General features: G+C 40.6%; 1 protein-coding gene across 3 annotated transcripts in view; it reads left to right on the forward strand.

Moving 5' to 3' along the window:
• The window catches only part of PARD3B (par-3 family cell polarity regulator beta), a 990,710-nt gene extending 963,166 nt beyond the window's left edge, over window positions 1–27,544 (forward strand). For 2 of the 3 annotated variants that reach the window (XM_063091525.1, XM_063091519.1), the window contains exon 22: window positions 26,983–27,544. In XM_063091525.1, coding sequence (XP_062947595.1) covers window positions 26,983–27,340 — 358 coding nt within the window. In that variant the 3' untranslated portion in view covers window positions 27,341–27,544. The remainder of the gene's footprint in view (window positions 1–26,982) is intronic. The other variant, XM_063091512.1, reaches the window with a different exon arrangement.
• Window positions 27,545–27,776: the final 232 nt, after the last annotated feature.

Below are 27,776 nucleotides of genomic sequence, written 5' to 3' on the forward strand. Positions count from 1 at the left end.
ACGAGACCATCCTCTTGCACATGTTTGTGACATTTAAGAAGTTAGGAGAGTCACATCTATAACCTTTACAATCACCCTGACACCTGTACAGAAATCTGTAGTTAAATTAATGGCAAAGTACATAAGCAGATGAAGGTATATCTGCTATAAAACACAAAGTGTATATATCCTTACAAGATACATTAAGCAATATAAGCCAGAATCATAAGGATGAATGATAGGAATAGAGTCATGAGAAAAAACAGTATCAACATTGTGGCGTCAAAATGGGGTGGCCCAAACTCCACCTTTCAAGCTGATCATAATACATCTAGATTTTCTGTTATGTAATAATCATGTGATTTAATTTTGTAGACAAAATCTATGTCTTTCTTACATGGATTCTTTCATTGACATATCCTGTCAAATTATCTTTCATTTTATCTTTTTCATGCATTTTTAGCTCATCTCCCCAACTAGAAAGTATAAGCTTTTTGAGGGTAAGAACTGTATCTTGTACTTTTCTGTATCCTCTGTTTTACCTAGCTAGATAGTAGATGTTTGGTAAATATTTGTTTTTTAAAATTGATTATAATGAGCTCTGCCATAATAAAGTTCATCAACTGTTAAGAACATAGGTAAATAATGAACAACTGATGAATCAGTAAAATGTAAAAATGTAAATATTTCCATAAAGCAGATTTTTGAAGCTATAAGAAAATACATGTGTGGGCTCTGAATTCTCTCATTAAACAGAAATTATAGTTGTTTAGAACCTACATTTTGGAAATGAAATTGGGGGGAAGGATATCCAAGTTAAGGAATTAATAAATAAATCTGAGTAACCCACAGAAGGGAGGGAAAAAGCCCTCATGGCTTAGTCAGTTTTTCCTGGCCTCTCTTGTCCTCACCCTCTCATCCTGAGAGATGAGGTCTCCCCTGTGACCCAAGGTACCTTTTCATTATCGGTTTGAGAATTCTAATAAACAAGCTGAAGGGGCAGGGTCCCAAAAGGGGTGTCTTTGTGCCAGTAGGGAAGGCAGCTGTGGTTACAAACCAGCACACACCAGAAGCCACCAAGCTATTGGGACTTTGTGGGAATGGATGACAGTTTTAATTTCACTCCCCAACAGAAGTGGTATTCAGCCAGCATCACTTCAAACCAATTTTGCAAATCACATTTTGTGGCTGAAAATTGGTTTACTGTACCCGTCCCATTTTGGAAGCCAAACTTCCCTGATTTAAGGTGGTGCCTTTGCTGGGATGGGATAGCTAAACAGTGATTCTCTCTTCTCTAATTGAAATGACAGCATATTCTTTCACAGATTAATTTTAAATTATCCATGTTTATATCCTTTAATCAAGATGATATAAACAGCACAGATAATTTTCTGCACTATTCTTTTTAAAAATAATTTTTTGAGACTAATAATAGCATACTGACTCTTAACATTTATTGTCTTACATAGCAGTTTTATTCCAAGCACACTAGCTTCGATTGTTTATCGTTTTATTCTTAATTATTTTTAAACTTGATTTGGTCTCATACATATTAAGGTAAGTGAGGAATAAGGTTTACATTATAGATTTCACTGAGATTTCTTCTGTGAACTTAAAGACGACACTTTCATGAAGAGATTTGTCCCCTGGATTATATCTCATGCTGAAATAAGGGCCTTCTTACTGGAAGAAATAGTTCTTAAAAATGAGTACTTGCAAGAAGTGTTCATTTGTGAACTTTTACCAATTAGAAATGGCTCCATGCTTAAGACTCTTTAATAATGTCTGTTAAGCAGCATTTTAGCTCATTTTTATAACACATTCAGGTTGGTGATTTATACTCAGCATTAAATGTAATAAATTCAGATCTTTTTCCAAGTATGAGGCACAGCATCTCTGAATCACCCGTTTTAGCAGAGTGCCCCCGAAAGGTCCAGTCTCTTGCTATCATTCATGCCTGTAATAAAACAGGCTTCTCCTGTCTTTTCTGTGACATCTGTAATAATGGGAATGACATGTGTGTAGTGACACTGTAACAAGAGGCCGTGTTGATATTGCTTCGTGGCTAGGACTAAATGTCCGTGACCAGAGGGCAAGTTGAGAACTAATGACTCACTGTCTCAAATTTGGCACCAAAAGCTATACTAATGCCTATTTTTTAATTATACAAAAATTCAAGGAATCATTTTCAGTGCCTTAAGAAAAGGTGGCTTTAAATGTCTCACTATGAATGAAATTTTTAAAGGAATTAATTACCAAGAATCGAACTTTGAAACACAAATGGATCTCCTAATGATAGTTGTATAAGAGAGATTTAAAACCTTCCTGTGTTTTAGACATCCACACATGGTTGTTACATTCTTCACTTGTTGAATCAAGAGAGGGCATAAGACACTAAAATACCTTGGAAAAAAAGCTACTCTTTTGGCTGCCTTCTATAGAATTATCATGACAAGTTTAACTTTGAATTATTCTATTCCATACTGACAGTCACTTATAATATAAAGTAAGTTTTGACTGCAATTTGAGTATAAAATACCTGGATACTTTTGGAAATGTGTATCTTTAATTGAGAAAATGCTGACATTTCAAGCATTTGAATAGGGTTGAGCATTAACTAATGCTCAGAAATGAGCAGTCTAAGAAATTCAATTTAATTTTCTTAGAATAAAAAGCTGGCGGAAGAAGACATAATTCCCGTTTTCAGGCACATGAAAGTTATCTTCTCCAAGGCAGCCTCTTGGACTGTGTGTAGACTTAGTCCACACAGCATGCTGGTGGCTCGGCCCCAGAAGGGGAGCCTGGTTCTACTCTGTTCACTTCTGGTTGCCACTTGGAAATAACTAGATCAGAAGGCATGGGCTGGCCATCCCAAATCCACCCCTCACACAGGCAGAGAGTTTCTACAGTGGGCTGTTTCTACAGCCTGTGTGCAGTCAAGTATCCTGGAACTTGAGGGGGCATTTCTCATAGAAATGATACTCTGTCTGGTGAGCCAGTTGCCAGGCTAGCACAAACCTGTTTTAGCTCATTATGTCATCGAAGTGCTGTCCACGTGAAAATCGTTTTAAAAATATTGTTGCTGTGGAACGTTGGCTGACACTACTGCCCCAATGTGGGCATTCTCTATAACTAACAGACTCGAGATTATCCATGCCCTCTGGTCTTGACACACTAGAGACTGATGCAAAGAAGAAAAATAATGAAACAGAATGAAGAAACATTAATATTGAGAATACCATTACAATACGGGTAGTTAAAGCAGAAAAAATAAAATTGAATAAGTAATCATGTTTCATCAATTTTAATCATTGTGCTTGAGAAAAAGCAGGTTCCATCAAAGAAGGATGAGGAAGTAGCTGAAAGCTGTGGTTGAGGTTCTCAAGGAGGCTTCTGGCCACTTTCCATGTTGATGACTTTGTTTCCTTTGGGATATTTTTTTCTTTAAAAATTCTATAGACTAGTCTAGATCATTGCCATTTCCTCAAATATTTTTGGCAATGGAACAAAGAGCAAATGGAACCAAGAGAAACAAGGAGAGTTTGTCTTGACATGTCCAGGGAGGAGTAGGAGGGGTAGAGGGAGGAGATAGGGATCCAGGAAAGAAAGTGGGGTTGCCTCTGATGGGATCAACTGAGAAGCTTATCAGTGACACTCAAAGGAAAACAGGGCATGCTCAGTTCTCTTGCTGACTGATGCAGGCAAGGGAAAACCAGAAGGGATGAGGAAGAAATACTCTAGCCAGCAGTTCCCTGTGACAGCTGGGAAAAGGTCACCTAATCCAGGACAGCTAGGTAGTTGGACTGGCCATTCTCAGGGGAGTAGGAAAAGGATAGAAGAATGGGTGATTATATATTTCTAACCTAATTGTGTAGAAATATAACTTAATTTTTACAAAAGTGTGTGAAATTGGTTGTTAGTTCAAGAAATATTTATACAAGAAAGAAAATGTGCAGTGCATGCTCTCTATGGATTCTTTTTGTGAAATGAAGTTAGAACATTACAAGTGACCTTGATCCTTCATTTAACCAATTCTCAGGCAATGCCTATGTCATGAGCTTGAAAGTCTGCTGGGAATGGGTAGGAGAATCGGAGTTGTTCACATCGGATTCCTGAACTCAGAGAACTTGCCTGAGTGCATGACAATGATGACTGATGAAATTAGGAAACGTTGGAAAACACATGCAAAGAGGAAGTTGGTAGTCTCCCTCCGCCTAAGCTCTGTGTGTGTGTGTGTGTGTGCGCGTGTGCGTGTGCGTGTGCATGTGTGTGTGTGTTGAGAACAGACATCATGATGACAGTGGTGATGAAGATGAGGATGGTAGCAGCTGGTATTCATTGACTGCTTTTTATGTGCTAGGCCCTGTTCTAAAAGTTGTCCACGTGATAACTCCTTTCGTCCTCACCATAACCCTATCAAGTAGGTTCTATTGTTTCTCCATTTTATGGTTAAAGGGTATCTTACCAAATTTTAATTCAGTAATCCCAAATGCAACCAAATGAATCATACCTTCTGTTAAAATGATCTTAAGCCTGTCCTCCTTTGGTGGAATTGGAACAACATTTAGATATTTAGCAAAGGGCGATGCTAGGGTCTGCCACAACCCTGAGTCTGTTCCCTTTTCCTGTCCTACACCCCCCACTTCCACCTCCCTTTAGATTCTAGCTGCTGCTCTTCTAACTTTGTCTACACAGTATGTGCCTGCCGCTTCCAAACCCAGCCCCAGTGTGTTCCTCATAACACAAAGAGGTAGAGGCAGATTTTCAACATTCTGCAACCTTATTTTGCTGGGAGTACTTATAATGAAGGGCCGTATTACACATGACAGCCCTAGGACACAAAAGGGCATTTTCAAATATTATGTCATTGAAACCTGATTTTATGAATAGTCAGGAAAGTGCTAAGAGGTTCAAAATCACAAGCAGTTAATCACAATGGAAAAATCATTCTTTGTAGACCTGCACTATCCGATATGATAACCATGACCAAATATGGCTATCAAGCACTTAACTGTGACTAGTCTCTAGTCTCAACTGTAGTGTGCTTTAAGTATAAAATACACACCAGTTTCCAAGACTTACTATAAAAAATGTAGAATATCAATTATTTTTATATTAATTACATGTTGAAATGATATTTTAGATATATTAAGTAAAATAAATTATTAAAACTAATTTCACCTGTTTCATTTTTCTTTTGAATGTGGCTTCTAGAAAATTTTAAACTGTATATGTGGCTTGATTTATTTTCTGTTGGGGACAGCACTGCTATAGACCATAAAACAAAGAGGCTGTATTTATTCATAACGGTGGTAGCTTCTGCTGACCTACCCTGCTGAAAGTTTGAAGGGCACGTTGTTCAAGCTGAGCCTTCTTTTTTGGAAAACATTTTTCCCCCCTGAAACTGTGCATAATACCGGGCACACCTGGATTTCTGGATAATTGCACCCACAAGTGGCTACATGCAGACACAATTAGGTGCTTGCAACTTGTTTGAAGGCACAGGTGTCTAATTGCGCCCACAAATGGCCATTTGGCAGGCACCCACTCATTGTGCACACAGCTGATTATAGGCAGAAAATGGCTTCAACCAAAAGGAGGCCTGGGTAGCAGAGGCATGAAACTGCATAACCCTACAACCTTGGTGTGAGACTGCTCCTTTCTGGTTCAGTCTTTTTTGTGGAATGCCTGCTTGAGTGTTTATGGTAAGAGGCATATTTGGAATGCACAGGCTAGGAGATGAAAATGGGTAAACCCCATCTCACAAAGTAAATGCTGTCTTGAGCTTTTAAGTAAATTGGGGCTAACAAAACCCACATTGTCAACCTGAGTAGCCTTAAAGTGGATTCTACCCTGCTGGGACTGGCTGTTCATAATGGCTAAAAATGATGGAGTATGTGAGAAGCCCCAGGGACCCTTTGGTAAATAGTAGCCTTTAAAGGGTTAATCCAACCTAATGAATCATTTAGTGGGGATGAGAAGGCCAGGGTGGTAGCCTCAGGAAGAATCCAGCAGGCATTTATTTATATGTGAAGTGGTTAGAGAAGAGGAGGCCAGCCTGTGAGCCTGAGCTGTGTGCAGGTCAGCAGCTCCAGGCAGGAGTAATTGATAGCCCCGGCTTCCAGAACAGCTGAAACAACAAGGCTGGACATGGAAACACATTCACTTACACAGATTCCAGTGTCCAAAGGAAATGCGGGCAGACACTTAGGCCCTGCCTCTTCAACTTCTGGGGCAATTGTGGGGACTAAGGAATCAGCAGGTTCTTTCCCTCATATTTCAGGAAGGGCTTTGAACTAGTTTTCAGTAGCTTTGTGGTCTTTTGCAGAAAGAAAGCCTGATCAGCAATGTTGCTCATAAGCATCACAGCAGGCTTGGCAGTCATGGAAGTCCACATCTTTTGTTCATCAGAGCAGCCTATGTGCACCATAAACGGACAGTCCAGGTACTGGTTTCTGAGCTCCAGGAAGGGCAAGGATTCCTTGGACAGTGTGAGGAAATTCAAACCACAATAGCTTGACTGCATTTTTCCAGGCAGAAAAAAAAGATTTTCTCCTAATGAGTGATTGCTTTAGTTGTGTGTATTTATTTGCAATATAAATTCATGATTTACCTTCCTTGAAAAATTCTCTGTCTCGTATCCTCACATCCCTTTGTGTCTGCTCTTTATTTATGATGATAGCCGCCTATTCTTGAATGGCAACGCTATTGTAATAAATCTCCATAAAAAGCCAATTCTCAGTTCACGTTACTGCAGCCTGAATACGAGGAAGACAGTCTGAAAACACATATTGATTGTCCTCTTTTAGAGACTCCATGACAGGCTCAGCTCAGAAATTTCTTTCATTTTGACTGGACTGCAGCTCAACCTAATGTCAACTTACCATAATTCTTTTATGTAGAAGGCTATTACTCCATTACGATTTTTCTCTCTTGTGGGCTAATATCCAAGGAGGGTTCTGTTGGTGAGCGATTACTGGAGAATTTTCTTCATCTCAGATATTTCATCCCATGCAGTTCTTCTTTTCTTTATTTTGAAGGAGTAGTGGAAAATGTTGTTTCCTGTTATTAACCTTCTTTATACATGGCCTTGAAATATACATAAAATATATATAATTTCCTTAGAAGTTAGGCATAAGGATAAAAATGATTTGGATTTCACAATTTTATAAATTTGAAGTCACAATTTTCCTCTACTTGACACATTGCCTTGTATTTGATGCCCAGTTATTACAGACAGTTTAGCACTGGTGGGGACAAGCATGGGGGGGTGATAGTTTTCTGTTGTACAAAGGCAATTGCAAGTTTTCAATCTGGACCAGTTTCCATGTATTTCTTATTATTAAAAAAATTTTTCCCCTGTTGTAAACTTTAATATCAAGTGTACAGTGGCAATTGTAAAGCTTTGCCCTTTGTCTATTTCAAATCTCTCAGAACAGCCTATACTGTGAAATTCTTGAGTCTTTTCTTCAAGAAGCCAAAAACAAAGAGCTTCTTTGGCAACACATCCACTTCTGTCCTTTGGTCTCAAGAACTCAATCTCACACTGGTGTGTCTTAGGAGCCACATTCAGAACCACAGTTGACAGAAAGACCACATTACTATCAGGTGCCATGTGGAGTCTAGTCTTTGATGCTTATATAGAAATCATAGGTCTCAAGGAACCAATTTGGAATTTGAATGAGCCATCACATCTTGAAAATTCACAGAAGTCACTGGTCAAGAAGTAAATGTCTCTTCTTATGAATTATTTTCATTTCTTTATAAACCACAATTGTATTTGTGGTGTAGATTTGGTTTTTACTTCTTAGTGTTTTCATGAAGATAACACTTACTTGAAAGGTTTCAAAAAGCCTATTCTTCAGCTCTTAATGGCCACAATCAGCACTAGAATATATCAGATTTCGATTTGGTGGTTGACTTTCATACTGAATAATCATACCATGGCCATCAGAAATAGTTTATACTCTTCTCCAAATTTCTGACATATAAGAAATGCAGTGATTACTGGAAGCTTCTGGCACCTCTTCGTATTGGCATTGACTTTGATCTTCCTCTGTGGCCTCCCCTTTCCCTAATGTATGTAAGGCCACTGAGGAAGAGTTCTGTATTTCAGGCAGGCACTAGATGTTAGGCTATTCTAGTTGGTTTTTTGCTTTTCATTGATTTGTATTTTAAAACTCTTCTATTATAACACCTAGCCATGACAATTGGTGAAAAAATAAATGGAATTGCTAGTCTTCATCAAATGGAAAATAGTTACTGGGCAATTTTTTTTTTCCTTTTTCTGCACCCTCTTTTTTCCAGTTTCCCATTTATAGCCCTATTATGCAAAGAAAGCAACAGAGACACTAAAAGTAGGATGAGAATGAGAGTGTATTTACGATATAGAAAGCAAAGGCCATCGCCTCTTCAGGGGCAGGGCCTTACAGGAGGGCTTTGCCTTGTCACCCCTGTATCATCCACCCAGCAGAGTACGTGGCACACAGTAAGCATTCAACTAAATTGTAAAGCAGAGAAAGGAAGGAAGGCAAAAAAACACCGGCAGGAATATACAGCTAAGGGGGAGAAATTCCAGACATTTTACCATGAAGGTGTCAGAAAGGACAGCTCTCTATTTTCAGTCATACTGAGTTTAGTGAACGTTCTGTTTGTATTAAGTTGTGTGACTTTCTAATTGAATCATGAAAATTCTTTCATTGAAAAATTCTTGTTTGGTTCTTTGTATTTTTGTCATTAAAAATAAGTTTCCTCTAACAGAAATGCATAAAGTATGACATGGCATGTTTTCCAAGATTCAGTTTTCAATAGTAGTTTGTATCTATCCCAGAGAATTCTTTCCAAAGCTCAAATTTCTCATTTTTGTTATCCGTCCAGACCTGGATTTTTAAAAATATATTCAGCAATTTTTATCAAACATGAGTGATTGGAGTTTTTCCAGACAAGTAATGACTTTTTTTCAAATGTGGGATTTTGTATGTTTGTGTGTCTTCTGTGGAGTTATAGGACACACAGTTTTAAGGGTTGGTAAAGAAAAAGCATCAATGAACAAAGTGGAATTAAGAGTTACCCATATCTTTGATTCTGGTGGTGGTTCAGATATAAAACCTCATAGAACTGAACACTTAAAATGGATACATTTATTACACTTCCATAAATTTTTTTAAAAATTAAAGACAATAAAAGAGAGGCTTATCTGGGCTTTACTTGCCAGGCCATGTCATGGCAGAGCTTGAGCTTTTGGGGAATCTTCCATTGCTGTGTCCCTTGCTGTTCCCTGGGCAAACTCCAACTCTCAAAGATACCTAGGTTGCCTTGGCTCATATACTTCCGAAAGCACAGGAGAGAAGCCAAGAAAGTCTGGCTGCTCTGTGCTGCTCCTTAAAAACAAGTTTCCATGTTCTTAGGCCATAGAATAGTCTGTTTGCCATTCAAAAAAGCATCATGAGCCTTATTATTCTTCCGATAAAATCAGTGTGCCACAGAGTGAGATTATAATCTCACAAAGTCAGGCTCTCCAGACTTCCATTCCTGCAGCAACTCCAGATCCAGTGTCACTTCAAACAGTGTTTATAAACAGAGAGACACAGATGGACATGAATGATAAAGGCTGCGTGGTTCTTTGGCTGGAGAGAGAGGTACAGGCTGAAGGAGGGTACAATGGGAGTTGTTTTGGTGACTTCCTTTTTATTTACTCCCTTGAGTCAGAGCAGGCAGGAATTTTCCTGTCATGTTTTATATTTATAAAACAAATTGAAAATTATTTGCATACTCTCATAGTCATCACCTATTGGAGAATTGTTGGAGGACTAGAGCTTGGGATTAGACACTTTCTCACAGGTGGACTAACATAATTGCATAGGTAATTATCAAAGCTAGTTATAGGGCAGGTATCTGAGTCTAAAGTAAGTTCATCAGGACCACAATTCCATGAGGCACCCTCCTGAGCTCCCAGCCTCTTCTCTTTCCCCACCTAAGACCCTCTTTATGGCAGTTGAAAGAGGGAGTTATCCTAGGCCTTTCGCTTTTCACCTGCTCCACCCTGGAGATGTTGGGAGCTGTGCCAAGCTGAGGCAGCATGCACTACCACAAAATTTTTCTCTCCCCAGGTGGTTTCCACAGTGAATGACCATCTGCCCTTTCTAAGTAATTCATCCTGTAGTACTTAGATTCATAGCAATAGGTACCCTCCTCTACACACAAGCAGTAGGAAAGCATTACTGGTCTCCCTCCATATTATGCAGATATTTTTATATATCCAATACAGAAAAAGAAATCTATTGGCAAATATAACTGGAAAAAAAGTCCAAAGGTAGACTTCTTTTCATGTTCAGCTACTCAGGAACCCAAAGAAAGCCATCAGCACTTGGCTTCCTTCTCCCATCTCTTGACTCTGTTTTCTTCTGTGTTGGCTCCATTCTCGGCTTGCTCTTCCACCACAGTGTCACAATGGCTCCCCACAGCACCTGGCTTATCTCTTATCTCTTCAGCCACTCCACAAAAGAAGGATTCTCTCATTCTAATAAATACAGCCAAAGTCCTAGCATTGTCTCAGGTTGCTTTTATTGGGGTATGCACTTAACCGTAAACAATCACTATGCCCAAGGGGGTGGAATGTTCTGATCAGCCAGTTCTGGGTCACATCCCACCTCTGGAGTCCGGGGTGGAGTCACTCCACCTGAACCACATGGACTGAGAGTAAGCGTGGAATGTTTCCCAAAAGAGCAGAATGCCATCACCAGGATAAGGTAGGACAGATGTTAGGCAGGCAAAAACAGCCACTTTTCACTGCCCTGACTCTGATCACAAGGAAGAAAGAAAGATTAGAATCAAGGGGGAAAGTGAAAAATAGAAGTTCTTGTCACAGACTCACAAGAAGTAGGATGATTACCAAACCCCTAAAAAATTATTGGTCAGACCAGTGCACGAAACCATTCTCTCTACTTCTGAGTCTGACTGTCATTTGACCCACAGGCTTCAAGAATGCTTCCTCAAGTAAATACAGTCTAGTATTTCATCCTTGCAGATAATCCCATATAAAGGAAAAAGATGAGAGAGATGGGGGATGTTATATCTCTTTTGACCACATGCCTGATGGTCTTTTGGCTGCTGACCAACTTCCTTTGGATTTGGAGGCATGCATCTAAAACTAACTTTGTAGCTGCACATGTAATTATGTTTGTCTTTCTCTGAGAACGTGAGCGATCACAAATCCAAGTCCTCCAGCAGTTCTGTAAGAGGTGACATCAATGTGGACCTGCAAATAAGTAACGATTAGACATGCAGAATATAACCGAGACAAGACAAAAAAGAACAACTGTTTAGAGAGAGTGTACATTTTAGTGTATTTTGTATGCTTTTTTTTATGAACACAGTCCATAAATTTTGGGAAAGTGGTGATATCTTGCCTCATTTCCATCTGGAGGAAGCAGATTTTTGGAGAAGAAAACGGCCTCTGAACATATTTGAATATTTGAAAGACTGAGAAAAGCACATAAGAAGTTATGGAATCAGGAATAAGCAAATAAGAAGTTGGGGCAGAGAGAATAGCGGTGGTAATAATAATAATAATAATAGCAGTAACCACAGCCAACCTTTATCAATCACATACCATGCCCAGGCACTGTGCTAAGTGCTTTAGAGACGTTCTCATTAACCCTCCTAACTACTCGATGGAAAAAAATAACCAATACTATCCCAGTTTTACAGATGAGAAAACGGACTATATTATAGAGGATAATCAACTCACCCAAAGTCAGTCATTAAGTGGAAATTCAAAACTGTTTGTTCCTAACCTTCCTGCTCTTTCACCTCTTGGTGCTCATAACAGGGTCTGTGTCGATGAACAGGATTACACAGCTCGAGGCTGGCTGAGACCTGAACACAGACATAAAAGGAGGGCGTCAGGAGAGGCCCCAGCAGGATGAGATAAAAAGAGCAGGTCTGGTGGTTCATGGACATCCATCCAATTTGGACAAAAATCCAAGATCCTCATAGTCATAGAGGAGCACAGCCTGAGGGGGAATCTCAAAAAAGACAAAGGCAAAGGTTCTATTGGCATCAGGAAGGCCCAGCAGCAAATGAAGGCACCCAGCCATGGACATTAGGATTCAAGGCTAGTATCTCATTTCTTGAGAGATTTTAATGAGTAGGACAGAACCTCAGGCCTGCAGAAAGTAGAGGGTTAATACTGCTAATAGTAATGTCTTATAATTGAATAGGGCTTTGTTGGTTTCACAGTGCTTTTCCATACCTCTCTAATTTGATCTTCTCCCAGCAACTCCATGAGCTTGGCATTAAAATCCCCACTTAAGAGTGAAGAAAATAAACACAGAGAAATTTCTCACTCAAAGCCAGTGGCAGAGCCAGAACTTGAACCCAGACATTTGACTCCGAGCCCAGGGCTCTTGTCTGCTGTGAGCAGCTGAGTAGTGGAGCATCAAGGCTGACTTGTTCCCTGGGACTGCTGTCTGCCATGGGAGCTTGGCCATTGGGCAACAAGCAAGATGCCAGTTGCTAGGGGAGAAAGGTACAAGGCTGAAACCCAGATAAGCATTCATTTTAAAGAAAAAAGAACTTTTTTTTCTCCACAACTGGAATCTCGAGATAACATTAACTAATAAATTGAGTGCCTACCATGTGCCAAGCACTGGGAGTCAACAGTGAACTCAGTTCTTACCATCATGAAGCTCACAGTTTATTGGGGATACACAAGAAAACAGGTAATTAAATATAGTGATTAGTGATTCCTAGAGATGGAATTTTTCCTCTGAAAGTATAAAGCCTTTCCATGGTCATATATAATCTTACCATATAAACTTAAACCAGTCATGACGTAATTTTCTCACATTATTGACATTGCTCCATAAGCTCATAGGAGGGGCATCTGATTCAGAAATGAAGGATTAGGAAGAAGCGATATCTGGGACAGGTACAGTCTGACAAAAACAAGAGCAGTTCTCTTAGCCTCTTAGCTCTTCCACCAGTATCCTACAGTTTTTCCTCACTTATAGGGTCATCATCCCTCACATGCCCTTTTTGTCTGCTTGCCCAAATCCAACACAGCCCCCTCATCAGAAGCCTTTTCTATACCAGGTATCCCATGGCACTTAGCATTGAGTATATGTGCGCTGTTTGTCTCTAATCTATTTCTTTGTCTGCCCAGCCAGGCGGTGAGATCCTCTGGGATAGATCTTGGGGCTCATACCTTTCTTAAAAGCTTGATATTTTGGGGTTCATTTATCGCTGCCACCAACCAAGGAGTAAGGTTACCTCTGGGTCAGGGTAACATTAGTGTGTTTTGACTATCCAAATTTAGAACTACAGAGAAAAGATAAGAGGATTATTCTTTAAGTAAGCATTTGACTTCTAAAAGCAATTCTGATTGCCTATCCCTGACAGATGAAACGTTCCCTTGAAGCTGTTTCTTTCTACCAGAAAAAGTACTGGAGAAGAACAAGTATATTTAAATTTAGTTATCTTTCCCCATCTTGATTTTCTATGTTATTATTTTTTAAATGATGGTGATAAAGGTAATAACAATTTAGCTCATTTTTCGCTTGTGGTTGATACTTTTTTTTTAACCTTAACTGAGTATATTCCAAATTTACGAATGACTATAAAACTGCTAAAATTTCAATGGGTGTTTTTCAGCTTCTGGCACCAAACTGTAGTTCACTAAACCACACTTAAATTAATCAGCTAAGTAGATAATTCCCCAATGGGATGTTAGTGAAGGATAAGTATGTTGTAAATAAAACAATTAATGGGCTAGTTCACACCTCATCAAATTGCTTAACAACCTGATAACAGTTAACTACATACATTCCTCATAAAATGCATGGAACAAGGAGGTAAATTAGAGTTCACCTTTTCTGAAGGTGGACCCATGTACCCTTTAACTGTAGTCTAGTATTAACCTGCTGAGAGCTGCAGTAGAAATTCCACAGTGTTACCTTGTTGGCCTTGGAAATATCAACATAATGCCTTTCAGTGGGGATTGTGAATTCTGATCCAGAAATCCCATTAGGCAAGCCAAGTTTGCCTTCATAATTGCAGCCTCTGAGACCCAAGAGTAATATAAGACCTTAGGTTCATTTTATCCCAACTTTCCTCCAATAATGCTTTCACCCATATCATATCATTCGCTCTTGTGAGAAGAAAAGCATGTATTACTTTACAGATGGAGAAACCAAGGCACAGATAAGTGAAGAGGTCCAATCAGGGTCACCCTTGAAGAGGTCAGGCTGAAGGGCAGCAACATGAGCTGAGGTCATCTTGGACTGGAGCTTGTGTGGTTCCTAGCAGGGCCATGAAATTGTAACCCCCTGACAACTCATTGAAGGCCACCTACTGTAATGCCTTCATTTTACAGAGTTGAAGATAAGGCCTGAGAAAGTGAAATGACCTGCCTGAAACTCCCTGGGAAATGACCCAGTCTTCAGAGTTCCTATCAAAGGTCCCTTCTCCCTACTGCAGCAATCTTTAGCACAGACCTATGTGTGGAGAATTTATTTTTAAAGATTTAAAGGTGGACCATCACCTTAGTAACAGAAATTTTACACTACCTCCCAGGGCACTTTCACTCTTTAAAGTGGAGAATTTGGGTAGCACATACCTGTACCTGGAGGATGCAAACTGAATGCAATGATGCAGAAATCTAGAGGGCAAGATTTATTCACTTGGGGCAGGGACAGCAAATCTGAATAGCTACAGGGGCAGGTGGGAAATGTCAATGAAAGAAGCAGGCAGGAGCAGAGCTAAGGGAGGACTAAGTTCCCACCTTGAGAGGGTGGCTCCAGCTGATTGTGGCCTTGAATGAAGACAAGTTCTGAATTTAAAGAAAAACAGGAAAGCTGAATTTTTATATGAAATTCCTCAACTTTCAAATGTCAACAACTAGCTGAAACTTTTTAAACCACTACTTGAGCCTATATGTGTGTGTGTGTCTATCTGTGTCTCTGTGTGTGTATATAGAGGGCCTACAGGTTGCAACCTCTGTTAGAAGATTTCCTACACTGACACCTATTAACGTGGAGGGGGACACATAGGGTTGTACCGCTCAGTCATAAAGTTTGGATTTGTTTACAAATTTCTTTACTTGCTCATTCTAGGTATTTGGGCAATCACCTTAGACTCCATATAGAAGATCCAGTTGTTGTTTTTTTTAAGAAATGACTGACCATTTGGTTTTCCAACAATTTTTATTGCAACTTTAAGTACAATTTTGATATTTTTACTGCGACTTTAAGGACACTTTTTAAACAATTTTTATTGCAACCTTAATAACAGTACCCAAAGGTGCTATTATTGTCCAACAATGTTACATTACAAGACATTCTAGGGCAATAGTGGCACCTTTGTTCTCCAGGAACTATTATTGTAATTTTTCTTTATACCATTTATATATCATGTGGATATATAAATACATCCTCTTCTCGGATACAAAATCTTCTGTCCTGTGAAATTTTAAATCCAATTAAAAAAGAAAAAAAAGAATGAGCACGACTTCAAATTCAACAAGTATAGAGGACCTTGGTGTGATTGGTCTTTTTGTTTATTTAGTTTTTCTTATTCAGTTCTCATCACAGCTCTACAGGGAAGAAAAGGTGGTCCTCATATCTCCATTTTACATGTGTGGTCACTGAGAATCAGAAGAACTTAAGTCCCCTGTATCACATTTCTATGAAGTGCCTGGCACAAGTCAAGCCCAGTCATCTGCCTCTGAGTCTCATACTGTCCCAACTACACTGATGTATTCCGAGGTCCCTCGGAACTGAGCACCTGACCACCTTATGGGGCAAATGAGATCTAGTTCCCAAACAGGTTGGCAGGTTTAGAAGCTTGAACAGAGGGAGAGCCTGGATTCCATCTCCCTGAAGTTCAAAAACAAGCTGTCATGGGGCAAATGGTAAATAAAGTTTTATTTGTTAATGGCTCTTTAGTTTTAAATCACTTCAACATTTACTTTTAATTAATTTCTTTAAATTAGGTGACTCATACTTGTAAATATTTGCTTTTCTGTGGTAAGCTTTTATTTAAATTATTAAAACTACACCTTCGTGACTGATTTTACGAATTGAGCTTGTTGCTATCCTGATAATAGAATGCATCTGATAAAAGGGGGAAAAATCATTTCACATTGGTACATATACCAGCACCAAATATGACTGAGAGCAAAGCAGCACTCGAAGAAGAGAAGAGAAGGTTAATTTTCAGTTTCCTTTGAATTGTTCAAGGAATAAATCAATAAATCAGGGAGTTAGAGAACAAATGTAGGGTGAAATAACATTTAAAGGAGCTTGCTCACAATAAAAGCTTGTCCTGCTCTTTTTTAAAAGCTCTCATCAGTGGCTCTGGACCCACGTATTAGTTTGCTAAAGAAAATGGAGGTGGGTCCCGGGAGCGGGGGTAGGAGAGTCTCAGGACAGCAACTGAACAAGAATATTTGAAACAAAAACAAAAAAAGGATTAGTAGTGATGAGAGCAGGGTAATTTCATAGCCCCAATCAGTTTGGGCTACTATAAGCCTTGATTTGCTAGCTCTTTCATTTTACCAGCATCAAAGGCAAGTACAGAACCCAAAGAAGCCGGGCTAACAGGCTATACAGCAGAAGGAGAAATGACAAAGCTTGCTCTAATTTCAGTAAAAGAAGATTTGAAAGTAAAAGGTTGTAATAACATTAATAACCAGTCTTTAGCAGCCATGTAATGATTAGCCAGAGTATGAAGAGACCAAGGCAGGACAGGGTAGCTCAGCAGAAGTCATCAGTACCTAAGCATCTCTTAATAACTTTTATTATTGGTTGAAAATCATCTCAACAATACAGTTCAGTAACCTTTGTGCTATAACTCCATTTCATCTGCAAAAAAATCAGAATTGAATAGAACACAGTATTATATAGACTCTCATGTTGATTCTACCTCCAAAGCACTGCCAGATAATGAGCTGGATTCTGGACAGGAGGACTGAGTGGGATTGACAGCCGAGACTCATGTGGGCCCACCTGGCCCAGTATGGGGGTTTGGAACCTGCTTAGCACAGACTGAGATTAAGACTGAGAGTTACCCTCCACACTTTGGTGAAAATTTTCATGAGGTGCTTAGATTTCACATCAAAACTAATAGAGAAAGGCCAAAAGCGCTTTCATTTATTACCTGGTGGAAAGCAGAGAATGCGCCCATTGGTGCTGGGCATCAAAGTTGCTCCCAGGTGGTGCTCCAGGGCCAGGCTATGCCCCCTTCAGTGCACCCCTCTCCCCCAATTGAGGGAGGTACCAAGAAGTTCCTGCTGACTATTGCAGGAAGGAAGCCTGCATGGTGATGAGATGGGGTCAGTACTGAGAGATGCTGATGTCTAATCCCTCCTACCCAGAAGTAAACCCGGTGCTCCTAAGTTTTACACTGATCCATTTATCTATTTATTTATCCATTTATTTATCTTTTAACCACCTTATCCCAACTCAATTACTGATATGCTCATTTCTTGAGGCCGAAAGTGAACCCAGAATTTCTGAAATGTGGTGTATAAACTTCACTTAGTCTTATAAATTAAGGGGGAAAAGATTACCAGTTGTTTTAAAAAAAAAAAAAAAAAAGCTTTTGACAGATCTCACACTGAGGCACACACAAAAAATTCTTACCAATTATGTTGTCAGAATTTAAATCTGAGAGCATCACATCCAAAAACTGTAAATATTCTTACAGTCCCCAAAAGAAGACTAAACTCACCTGTCTTTAGAAGTTGCACCACATTTTCATTTGAGAGTAAGTGTGATGGGCTCAAAATTGCTTCGAAGTTGGTGGCAACTACGTAGATGGTTATCAAATCCAACTGTCCTTCAGATTCACATGCACTGATTCTACAATTCTGTGCTGTGGAATTGCTCTGTGATGCTGACCCAAACCTTTGCCTCCCTGTCTGTGAGTCCTAATGTGCTATTGCTACTGCTATTACAGTGGTCCAGTTGAAAAGGGATTTAAGCCTATAGTAAGACTGTGGCAGTTGAGGACAGAGAGCCATGAATAGTTAAGAGAACATTCGCTGGAACCTGATATCTGGCTGGAGTGGGACTGAGAGAGAAGTCTAGAATTCTGGTGGGCCAACTGTGTAGATCATGTCATTCTCCAAAGTCACCATTGAAGGAGCAGCAGGTTTGGGGACAGGTAATTGCTTAATTTTGTACTCATAAGGTTTGATGTGCCTACAGAACCTCCACGTGGAGCTGTCTGACAGGTGATTCAGATCACCCCCCTGCTTCAGATCCTACTGAATAAAAACCACATCCGTGATCCTCCCTACATTGCCCCTCATATTCAAGGTCTGTTATGATCGGGCTCTAAACAGCCTGTCCAGACTGATCTTCTGCTTCTCACTTGCCCACTCTTCACAAGCCAACATCGGAAGAGTGTCTCTAATTCCAGAACACTGTCCAGGGTTTTCAGCTCTATATCTTTGCTCCTGTTGTTTATAGCTTCAGATGCCCATGCCAAGTGATCTACTCTTATATTCCAGATATTTTTCAGAGCTGGTTACATATTTTACTAACCCCCATTGCCACAGTATGATTCCTTAAAGCATGGTGCCAGTGCCACCGTCAGAATCATCTGGACCCTCAGGAGAAAGGTAGCTTCCCAGCCCCCTTCTAGACCAACTCATCCCTGGGATTAGAGCCCCAGAATCTGTTTCTTTTTATAAATACTCCATTAGATCTTAATGACACCAACATTCAAGGTATTGAACTTTGAACACGGGGCCTTGCCAACAGAACCACACAAACATCTGTTTTGATTTTCATAAAAAGCACCAGGCAACTTTGTTGTCCTCAAGGAAAGGCAGCTCATGATCTCTGAATGAAGACTGTCACGTGGAGTTCTGTCTATACTCTTTGGCGTTCTACCAGCACTATCAGCAGTTTCATCTTCTTGGACTTCTAAAAAGCCAAAGTACCCACTAAAAAAAAAAAAAAAAAAAACTTCTTTGCCTTTTCACCCATTAGATTACTTTTTTAAAAATGTGTTTCCAAATATAAACCAATTCCTTTCACTGGTTCTAATTAACACATGGTGAGCAGGTGAGAAGCCAGTGAGGTCAGAGGCTGCACAGCCTAGCTTAGCAGTCAAGCATGTAACCTCTGGGTCTCTCTGCCTGGGCTTGAACCCGGGCCCTGACACTTCCTGTGTGATTTTGATCAAGTTACTTCAATTCTCTGTTCCTCAGTTTTCTCTTCTGCAAACCAGGGGTAATAGTGGCACCTACTTTGTAGTGTTGTCATGAGGGATAAGTAACATGGAGAAAATGCTGAGGACGGAACCTAGCTTGCTGTAAGCACTCAGGAAAGCTGCTATGCTCAGCAGGCTTTGAATCTTCACAATTCTAAATCCGATGTCCAAAGCTTGTTAATGAGCCCATGAGGCAGAGTGACACTCCTCCCAGAACTTATATTTCTGCTTCTGAATTTCAGAGAAAGACACTGCAATGGCAGGATTCTCTCATGTTTTAATGAAATCGTTGTTTGGGAGCCCCCTCACAAACACACACACATGAAACTGGAAGTACTTAATACTCTCTCACTATACTTTGCACTTGGTGAAGAAGGATTCTAATGATCTAATGATAATGGGTAGTTTACATCAAAATCCTCCTATTGCATGGGCTTTGGAAATTAATGGCAGGAGAAAAGGTGCAGCAATGTGGCAGTGATATATGAATACCATCTCCAAAAATTATATGTATTACTCTAAAACTATATATAATCTAAAACACATATGGGAAAAGCAGCACTCATAACAGCATATTTTACCCCTAGAAAGTCTTATCACCAGGCAGCCACCTTGGGCAGAAAACTGTATAGTGCTTCTCCTAAGGCACAGAGGAAAGAGCCTTTAGAATTCAGGACTCTACACTCTGGAACTGGTTGGCCCCCTAAGTCTGAGATTGGAATTGACCCTTTGTCTCTTGCATGACAATCGGATGAAATCCACAGTGTTTAGATATTGAAATTCCACAACCACTGTTACACTAGAAAGAGAGAGATGATTTAAGTGGCCTATCAAATTATGATTGGTTGCTGTTCTCTTTAAATAAAACCTCTTCTGTGGTTAAAAAGACCATAGGGTAATTACTTGAATGTGTCACTCAAATGGATTTCATGACTTTTGTGGCCACTCAGGACAGCTTTTGCTTTCCATAAGATGTCCTTTTCTACAGATGCTCTCAAGTTTGTCCTTTCTAATTATCCTCAGCACCCACTTTAGAAAACTCTCACTCCCTTGTTTATAAAATTAGTTTAGCAGAACCATTTTTAGGGACTATTCCCCACCATCCAATAGGCTGAACGCTCTAAAGGGCCATTTTCCAGGTCATGTCTGCGAAACTATCATGTAGAATTCGCAACTCATTGCACATGCAGTTTGTTAATAACTGCGTTCTTGTATTTGTGGTCACTATTAAAAAAAAAACAAAAGAAGGAATTAAATAAACGTGGGCAATCAAAATTATAATTGTTTTAAACTGTTTTAGCAGTGTCTCCTGAGCACTCAGTCATTATCATTTCTCCTTCATTTTCTTTGCAAACATTTCCATGGTGTTGACCAGGGCCTAAAGCAGCTGCTGTATCACTCTCTTCCCATCCAGGTTTTTACAAAGAGCAAGAACCTTCTTCTCATAATGCAATGGGAAATGTGAGTGATGAAAGAGGATTTTTTTTTCATAATAATTTCTATAACATAGTCTATCAAATGGTCATGATATTTTATGATTCTGTAAAATCTGCCGAAATCAAAGCTATGTAATATACATTGCAGAGGGCTCTGCTAATCCTTGCTGACCACATTCGTGACTGTACCAACAGTGAGGGCCTGATAACTGGAAACCTGACCCTGAAGGAATTCTAAACACAGACTTAAAGCATCTCTGTCCACATACATGGGCAACTCAAGTATATTAGTTTGCACTCATTTTATTTTATTTTTTTATTTATTTTTTATTTTTATTTTTATTTTTTTAGCTTTGCAGTATTTGTAGAAGAACCAGAGAAGAAAGCACTGACACCAGCTCAGCCACTAAATAATCTATGTGGACATGCTTGAGAATAGTAGGGTTTTGCCAGATGTCGACTTTCTGCCATCGGGTACAAGCACCTCTCTCAGACAGCACTGGGAGTTTTACATCATGTCACTTCCTCCCATTTGAACCCCCAAACTTGTTCACAGACAATTAGTACCAAAAAAGGAAATCTATAAAGGTTACCCTGGAAGTTAAAAAATTGCCTTTGTTTTGGCTGCTAATAGCACACATAGTATTTTATAGAAAGTAAGAGAAACAAGATTCTGTCCTTTGGAAGTTTTTCCATAAGTGAAAAACCCAATGCTTATGCCTAAGCTAGACATATTTACCTTTTCTCATAAATTCTTCACGGTTTTCACACTTTCTACTGCATCCCTCATTTCTTCACCTGCTAAGTTCACCCCCTCTCAAAACAAACTATCTTCTAGTCACTGATGTATCTCTTAGTTGTATTTCCCCTCTGTGACTCTCCAACTTCATCTGTCCTTCCTGCTTCTAAAAGGAGCTCATGGGATGAGATACAGCCGAGGTTCTTACACTCAGCCATGAGACATGGGGGATCATGAGCAGCTGTGTACTGCTAGGATCTGTCACTGACATTTGAAGAACTGAAGGCTACAAATGATTTCATTTAATAAATTATAGGAGACTCAACTTATCCCCCTCAATGATGTCACTCCCACTCACGTGAATCCCCTTGTTCTTCTTGAATAGGAGGAAGGGCGTTGAGTTTACAGCAGATAGGAGTGAAGTTTGCGTAATCCTGGCTTCTGCCTCTCTCAGGCATGTGTGGCTTATATGAAAGTCATCCATCATGTATATTCTCAAGGAGAAAAGGTTGTGAATCCCTGGGACAGAGGGGAAGTGGACATCACCTTCACCTCTGGTTTCTGTTCATCAACCCTCAAGCCCAGGGACTTGAAACTGTGGTGATCACGCCTGGGTTTGACATTGTCTCCCTAAGACCCTTTATTTGAAACCCTGCGTACTGCCTTTTGAAGCATGTACATTAAGATGTTCCTAGGTTATTTTATTTATGGCAGAAACAAGGAAAATTTCTCTGCTGGACCATCATAAAAACAGTCTTTAATTGATTCTAGAATAAATACACTTAAGCTGCACTTAGTAAACCCAGTTTGCAGTTAATTTCAAGTAAAAATAGCTCTCAATTTCCTAAGCACCAGTTGGTCATGTTAACCTCACTGGTAAGTCAAGACAATTAAATTCCAGTTCAAGATTTATTGGGTACCTACTGTGTTTCAAGTATTCTGCAAGGCAACAGAGATAAGACAGTATAATCTTCATCTTGGTGAACAGGACAAACATAATAACCTGTCCCCTGAAAAGGTTTATAGCCATTCTGTGTTGGATCCAATGCAGCCTCTTACTCAGCCCGCCTTTCCTCCCTGCCTCCTTTCCTCTGCAGAAACTAGAAGTCAGTCTTACCTCAACCATCGTCAGTCTCTGGCTCCCAGTGAGAATTCACTTTCACCTCTTATTTCTCCACCTACCTCCAGCACCTACCTGCATCTAACCTTCTGTGGTTACTGTGTATGTTTGTAGGTTTTCTCTTTACTTTCAACTTTCTTGACAAATTCAACATACATTTATGAAGTACCTACAATGTGCAAAGCCCTGTGTTAAGCTCTAAGTGAGCTCAGTAGATGTGTGACTCAGTCCCTCCCCTCAAGGTGCTCATACTCCAGTGCACTATATAACTAGCCACAAGGCCAAGTGAAAGTCCCATGAGGTGAGAATGACTGACAGCGATTACCATAGAGGAAAAAGATTTTCTTTGCAATTGGGGGAGTGGTGCAGAGATAGGAGGATTCACAATTGCTCATTCCTCTTCCTCTATTCCAATAAACACAGCCACCTCATTCCTCATAAAAGGTTTGCCAGTGACTCCGTCCTTCCAATATCGAGCCCTGTGCCTACACAGGATTGTCTGAGCAAACATAGGAGCATGTCTTCCATCCTTGTATAAAATGAAGATGGTTGGTACCCAGGGGCTGGCTTTCTGACCAGCTTAGCCTCTACTTTCCAGCCTTTTTTTTTTTTTTTCTGCTGAATGAAAAATAGCAATGTAAATAGCAACTTAATGTAAAGAAAATGATCCTTATTGTTTCTTTCCACGTAAATAACTTATATCTTTGTCATGTTCTGACTTAATGGTTAACATTCATTTTTACATGCATATATGTGATTGGAAGCCATGTGCCTGAAATAGTTCCTACGAGTTTTCCAAGCAAAATCTGAATCCTTCTGGCCTCCAGAAATGAGCCTAATCAGAAATAAAATATAGCAAAAATATAAAAATATAGGTATTTTATGACAGGCCCCTCAAAGAGTTATACTATAAAGAAAACAAATATAGGCTTGCTTCTCTTCCCTTAAGTAAATATGGCTTCTGAGTGAGATTTTAAATTAAAATTGTTTTTAAGAAAAATAATACATAAAAATAAAATTCGTGAGGTCACATGAAAATTGAAGGGTCTTGAAGTACTGATTCAGTTGCTGTTGGGATCCTTGTTTTAATCAGAGTCTCCCAAGGAAGCTGCCCTGCATTTCTCAGGGCTGGCCTAGAGCACACAGTGTCAGTCACTGTGATGAGCACTGCCAGGGCCCCAAAATGCATCAGTCTGTTCTTTCCTACAAGCACTGACTTTCACACAAATAAAGAGACTATGAAAAGAAAAACTCAAGGTTAGCAAAGCTAAAATTCCAGATCCCTCTTTGATGGAGTTTGGATGTGTTGTCCCCTCCAAAACTCATGTGGAAATTTGATCTCCAGTGTGGCAGTGTTGGAAACTGATTGAGGCATGGGGGCGGAACCCTCGTGAATGGATTAATGCTCTCCCTGGGGGAGGGGGGATTAATGAGTGAGTTCTCGCTCTATTAGTTCCCGTGAGACCTGATTGTTTAAGGAACCCTGGCACCTTCTCTCTCTCTCTCTTGCTTCCTCTCCCCATGTGATCTGCTTGTACCTGCCGGCTGCTGCCACTTTCTGCCATGAGTAGAAGCAGCCTGAGGCCCACGCCAGATGCAGCTGTCCCAGAATTGTAAGCCAAATAAACCTCTTTTCCTTATAAATTACCCAGTCTCAGGTAGTTCTGTTATAGCAACACAAAACAGACTAAAACACTCTTCTTCCTCCTTTATCAAGTTCTGTAGTTAATAAGGAGGGGGCTTTTCCTGTTTGGAAGTTGTTCTTTTAAATGTGTGAGTGAGTGTGTGCACACACACACACAGACACATCCATAAGCAATATGATAACATTCACAGGAACTTAGAAGTTGTTCTGGCAAAAGTCGGTAGGAAATTCTCTGTTTTGAGCAAAAGGTTATTATAGACACCAGCAACACAGCGCCTTCCAAAAGAAAGAAAAATTCTTCAAGCACTCTTTGAACCTTAAACAGTGTTTTTATAGGCCAACTCATTGTTTTTCTTCTCTCTGAAAAATTAAAAACAATAACTGTTATGATGAGTTCTACAGAAAAAGACAATTTCCATGATTTCATTTCTTGACAAAGAACAGCTACCTCACTTGCTTTCTGCCACATGTAAGCAAACTCCCAGACGTAAAATCTCACCTCAGAGGAAGCAATATGGGACCACAAAATTATCTGGAGATCTGCCCTCTCTGCCCGTGGGAAACCTCCCTTCTTCTCGCCATGAGAGTTGGACGTGTCCAAGGGGCAAGGTGTGGGAGAAGAGAGAGCAACCGTCCCCCCACGTGTGCACAGCCTGCACTGTCACGAGCCTCTCAGGGTGGCTTCTGCCCTGTCGCCACTTGATCTGGATTGTCTCTCCAAAAATTAAAAAAAGCAAGGCATGCCTGTCTTTTATAATGTTTCATTTTAAAAGAGAGAAATCTCTGGGGAAACAACAGGACCCTAAAAGTCCAAGGCCTGGAATTCCTCCTTTCTCTCTTTCCATTTTAAACAGGAAACATTCATGCTAAGAAAAGTCCAGAGGGAGTGTTCGTTGTATGTTCATTTTAAGGCAGATAATGTTTGTGTGTTGCAAATGTCAGTGATTTATCCTAAGGGCTTAAAATGAATGCAGAAAAACCACATGTTTCACTTCATGCAGAGAAATATCTGCAGTGGATTTTGAGAGAAAGCACAGGTTAAGGATTTGTGTGTGTGTGTGTGTGTGTGTGTGTGTGTGTGTGTGTTTTGGAAATTTCCAACATGAACTAAAAGGAAATAGAAACGAGCGTCGTGGGGAAGGGGGAACTTAAAAAATGTTTACGATACACGATATAGTGAATGCTGGGAGTTTTCTAAATCAAAAATGAAATTCAAAAGGAAAAGAAAGTTGAAATCTGGATCTTTTATTTCCCAGGGCTGGAGTGACAGATTATGCATTTGTGCTCTATTCGTCATGGGCAATTTAAAATAGAGCAACACAAACTGCACTGAATAATACCAGCTGATGTTATAATAACTTGTACGCAAACAAGTTAATTTTTTTTATCTGAAAACTTCCACTAACTAAATTACCCCAAGCTCAAGGATCTATCTTTTATTATTATAGATATCCAAATTAAGATAGACCGAGAATTCTATTGTTCATCCTTATGGATGTGTTCACAGGCTACTTTCCACATGCACCTAAGCTTGGAGCTTGTCAAATCGTCATTGATTTGGGGAATTTACAGAGCTATTTTAACATCCAACTCCACAGATTACAGGGTGATTTTGACCCTCATTGACAGTGCTTGATTAACTGCAGATGCTCTGTTCTTACAGCCCTGTCATTTCTTTTAAGTGTCCTAGCAGTTTGTACTTTCACATCGGAGCGCTGTTCATTACTTATTATTGTTTCTATTTTCCTTTTTAAGAAGACCATAAAAAGGGGAGTGGTAAAAAATGGAAAGGATCTGGGGCCAGTGGTTATGGTGAATACATGCACAGAAGGTTTATGGGATTTTAAGAGTTACAAGCAGAATTCATCTGTTTAATCCCAGGCTAGATAAGATGCGGTCATCTGCACATTGTTCAGTGAGGAATTGCTTCTGTTATGGCAAATGGATCAGAAAATGCTTGGTCTTTCGTAGAGAGACCCAGACAGGGTCACTTTCTGTTAGTGTTTATTCTTGCGCAGGACATTTCTGTGTGCCTCGCGTTACTCTGCAGCTTACAGTTGGTTTGGTTTTTCTCACTCTGCTACTGGCCTGGTGGTACTTCTTGACTTTGCAGTAGATTTAATCACTTTATATCAAAGTTCTAAGTGGGTAATTCCCAGTTCTGGTTTGGGACTTTCTCTAGGGACTGTAGAGAGGGTAGGGCACATTAATCCACACAGGGATGCAGCAGCAGCCAACCAGAATGACACCAAGACGACAGCCCATGGAAGGAGCACCTTGCAGGTCTAGAAGAGAAGTGCATGCAATCCATGGGACTCTGTGACTCCGAATAACCTGCACCTTCCTACCACCAAAACTAGGACAGGCTTCAGTGAGGCAAAGACAGGGAGGGATCTAATCATTCCAGCCTTAAGAGAGCCAATCTCATTGTCTTGTTTAGGAAACTACTTTGGCTACTATAAAAAAGGCCAGCCTGTGAGAGTATTCATGAGATAGAGCATGTTTCTCTCTCATGTCCCAATCTGAGTGTGAGTGGTCTTGGCTGACATGGTGGCTCCATGGTGTCAAGGCCCCAGTCTCACCTTCTTGCTGCTCTGCCTTTCTCAGCAGGTGGATTTCACCTTGTGGCCCAAGGTGGCTGCTCCAGTGGCCAACAGGAAAGCGGGAAGGGAAGAAGGTTCCCTCTGTTCTTTTTAAGGACACACATCCATCACTTCTGCTCACATCCCATTGGCCAGGCCTGGTTAATGGCCACACCTAACTGCACAGGAGGCTGAGGAATTGGTCTTAGCTGGGAAGCCAGCCTAGTAGCTGCTGACGTGTGTCTCTCTTCTTTTTCCAGGGGAGGACCAGCAGATCCTGTAGACTACCTGACAGCAGTGCCTCGAGGGCTCTACAAGGAAAGGGAGCTTCCATATTACCCAGGGGCTCATCCCGTGCCTCCTCCCAAAGGGAGCTATCCCCGCCCCCCAGATTTGAGGGTGGCAGATCTCCGGTATCCTCAGTACTATCCACCCCCGCCAGCCCCCCAGCACAAAGGACCCTTCCGGCAAGATGTCCCGCCTTCCCCTCCTCAGCACCAAAGAGTGCCAGCCTATCAGGAAATAGGCAGACCAGGGCCCCGAGGGGGCAGCCCAGACCAGTACCCCTACCGAACCCAGGATCCCCGGCAGAAGAACCCCATGACTGCAGCTGTATAGTCGAACACCCCTGAGATCAGCCCAAGCTGGAAAGGACTACGTGGATCACCCCCTGTGCCCTTCCTAGACCTTATGGTCTTCTTCCTGCTTACAGTTCTCCATGGTCCAGATTAGCTTTTTCTCACTGACGCTGCAACCGTTGACTGCTAATCAGAGGGGAAAAGAAGGAGCAGGGAGTTTGGGGGGCGAGGGGGATCAGAAGGAAGAGGAAGGGTGGGGTCATAAAAACAATACTTACTACCTGATATTTGAAAGGCTTTCAGAATTGCTCAATTCCCTGAGAGTGGCAACTGGACGAGCAGCTGACTGTGGAGACACACTCCATGGTGCCACCCTGGCTAGATGGCCTGTGCCGACGTGTGCACATGCACCCCATAGAATTGGCAGTACAGAAGCCAATGCTGCCAGGCGTCATCATCCATTCAGAGGCTAAGGC

The sequence above is a fragment of the Cynocephalus volans genome, chromosome 1, assembly GCF_027409185.1.
Source record: "Cynocephalus volans isolate mCynVol1 chromosome 1, mCynVol1.pri, whole genome shotgun sequence".
NCBI lineage: Eukaryota > Metazoa > Chordata > Mammalia > Dermoptera > Cynocephalidae > Cynocephalus > Cynocephalus volans.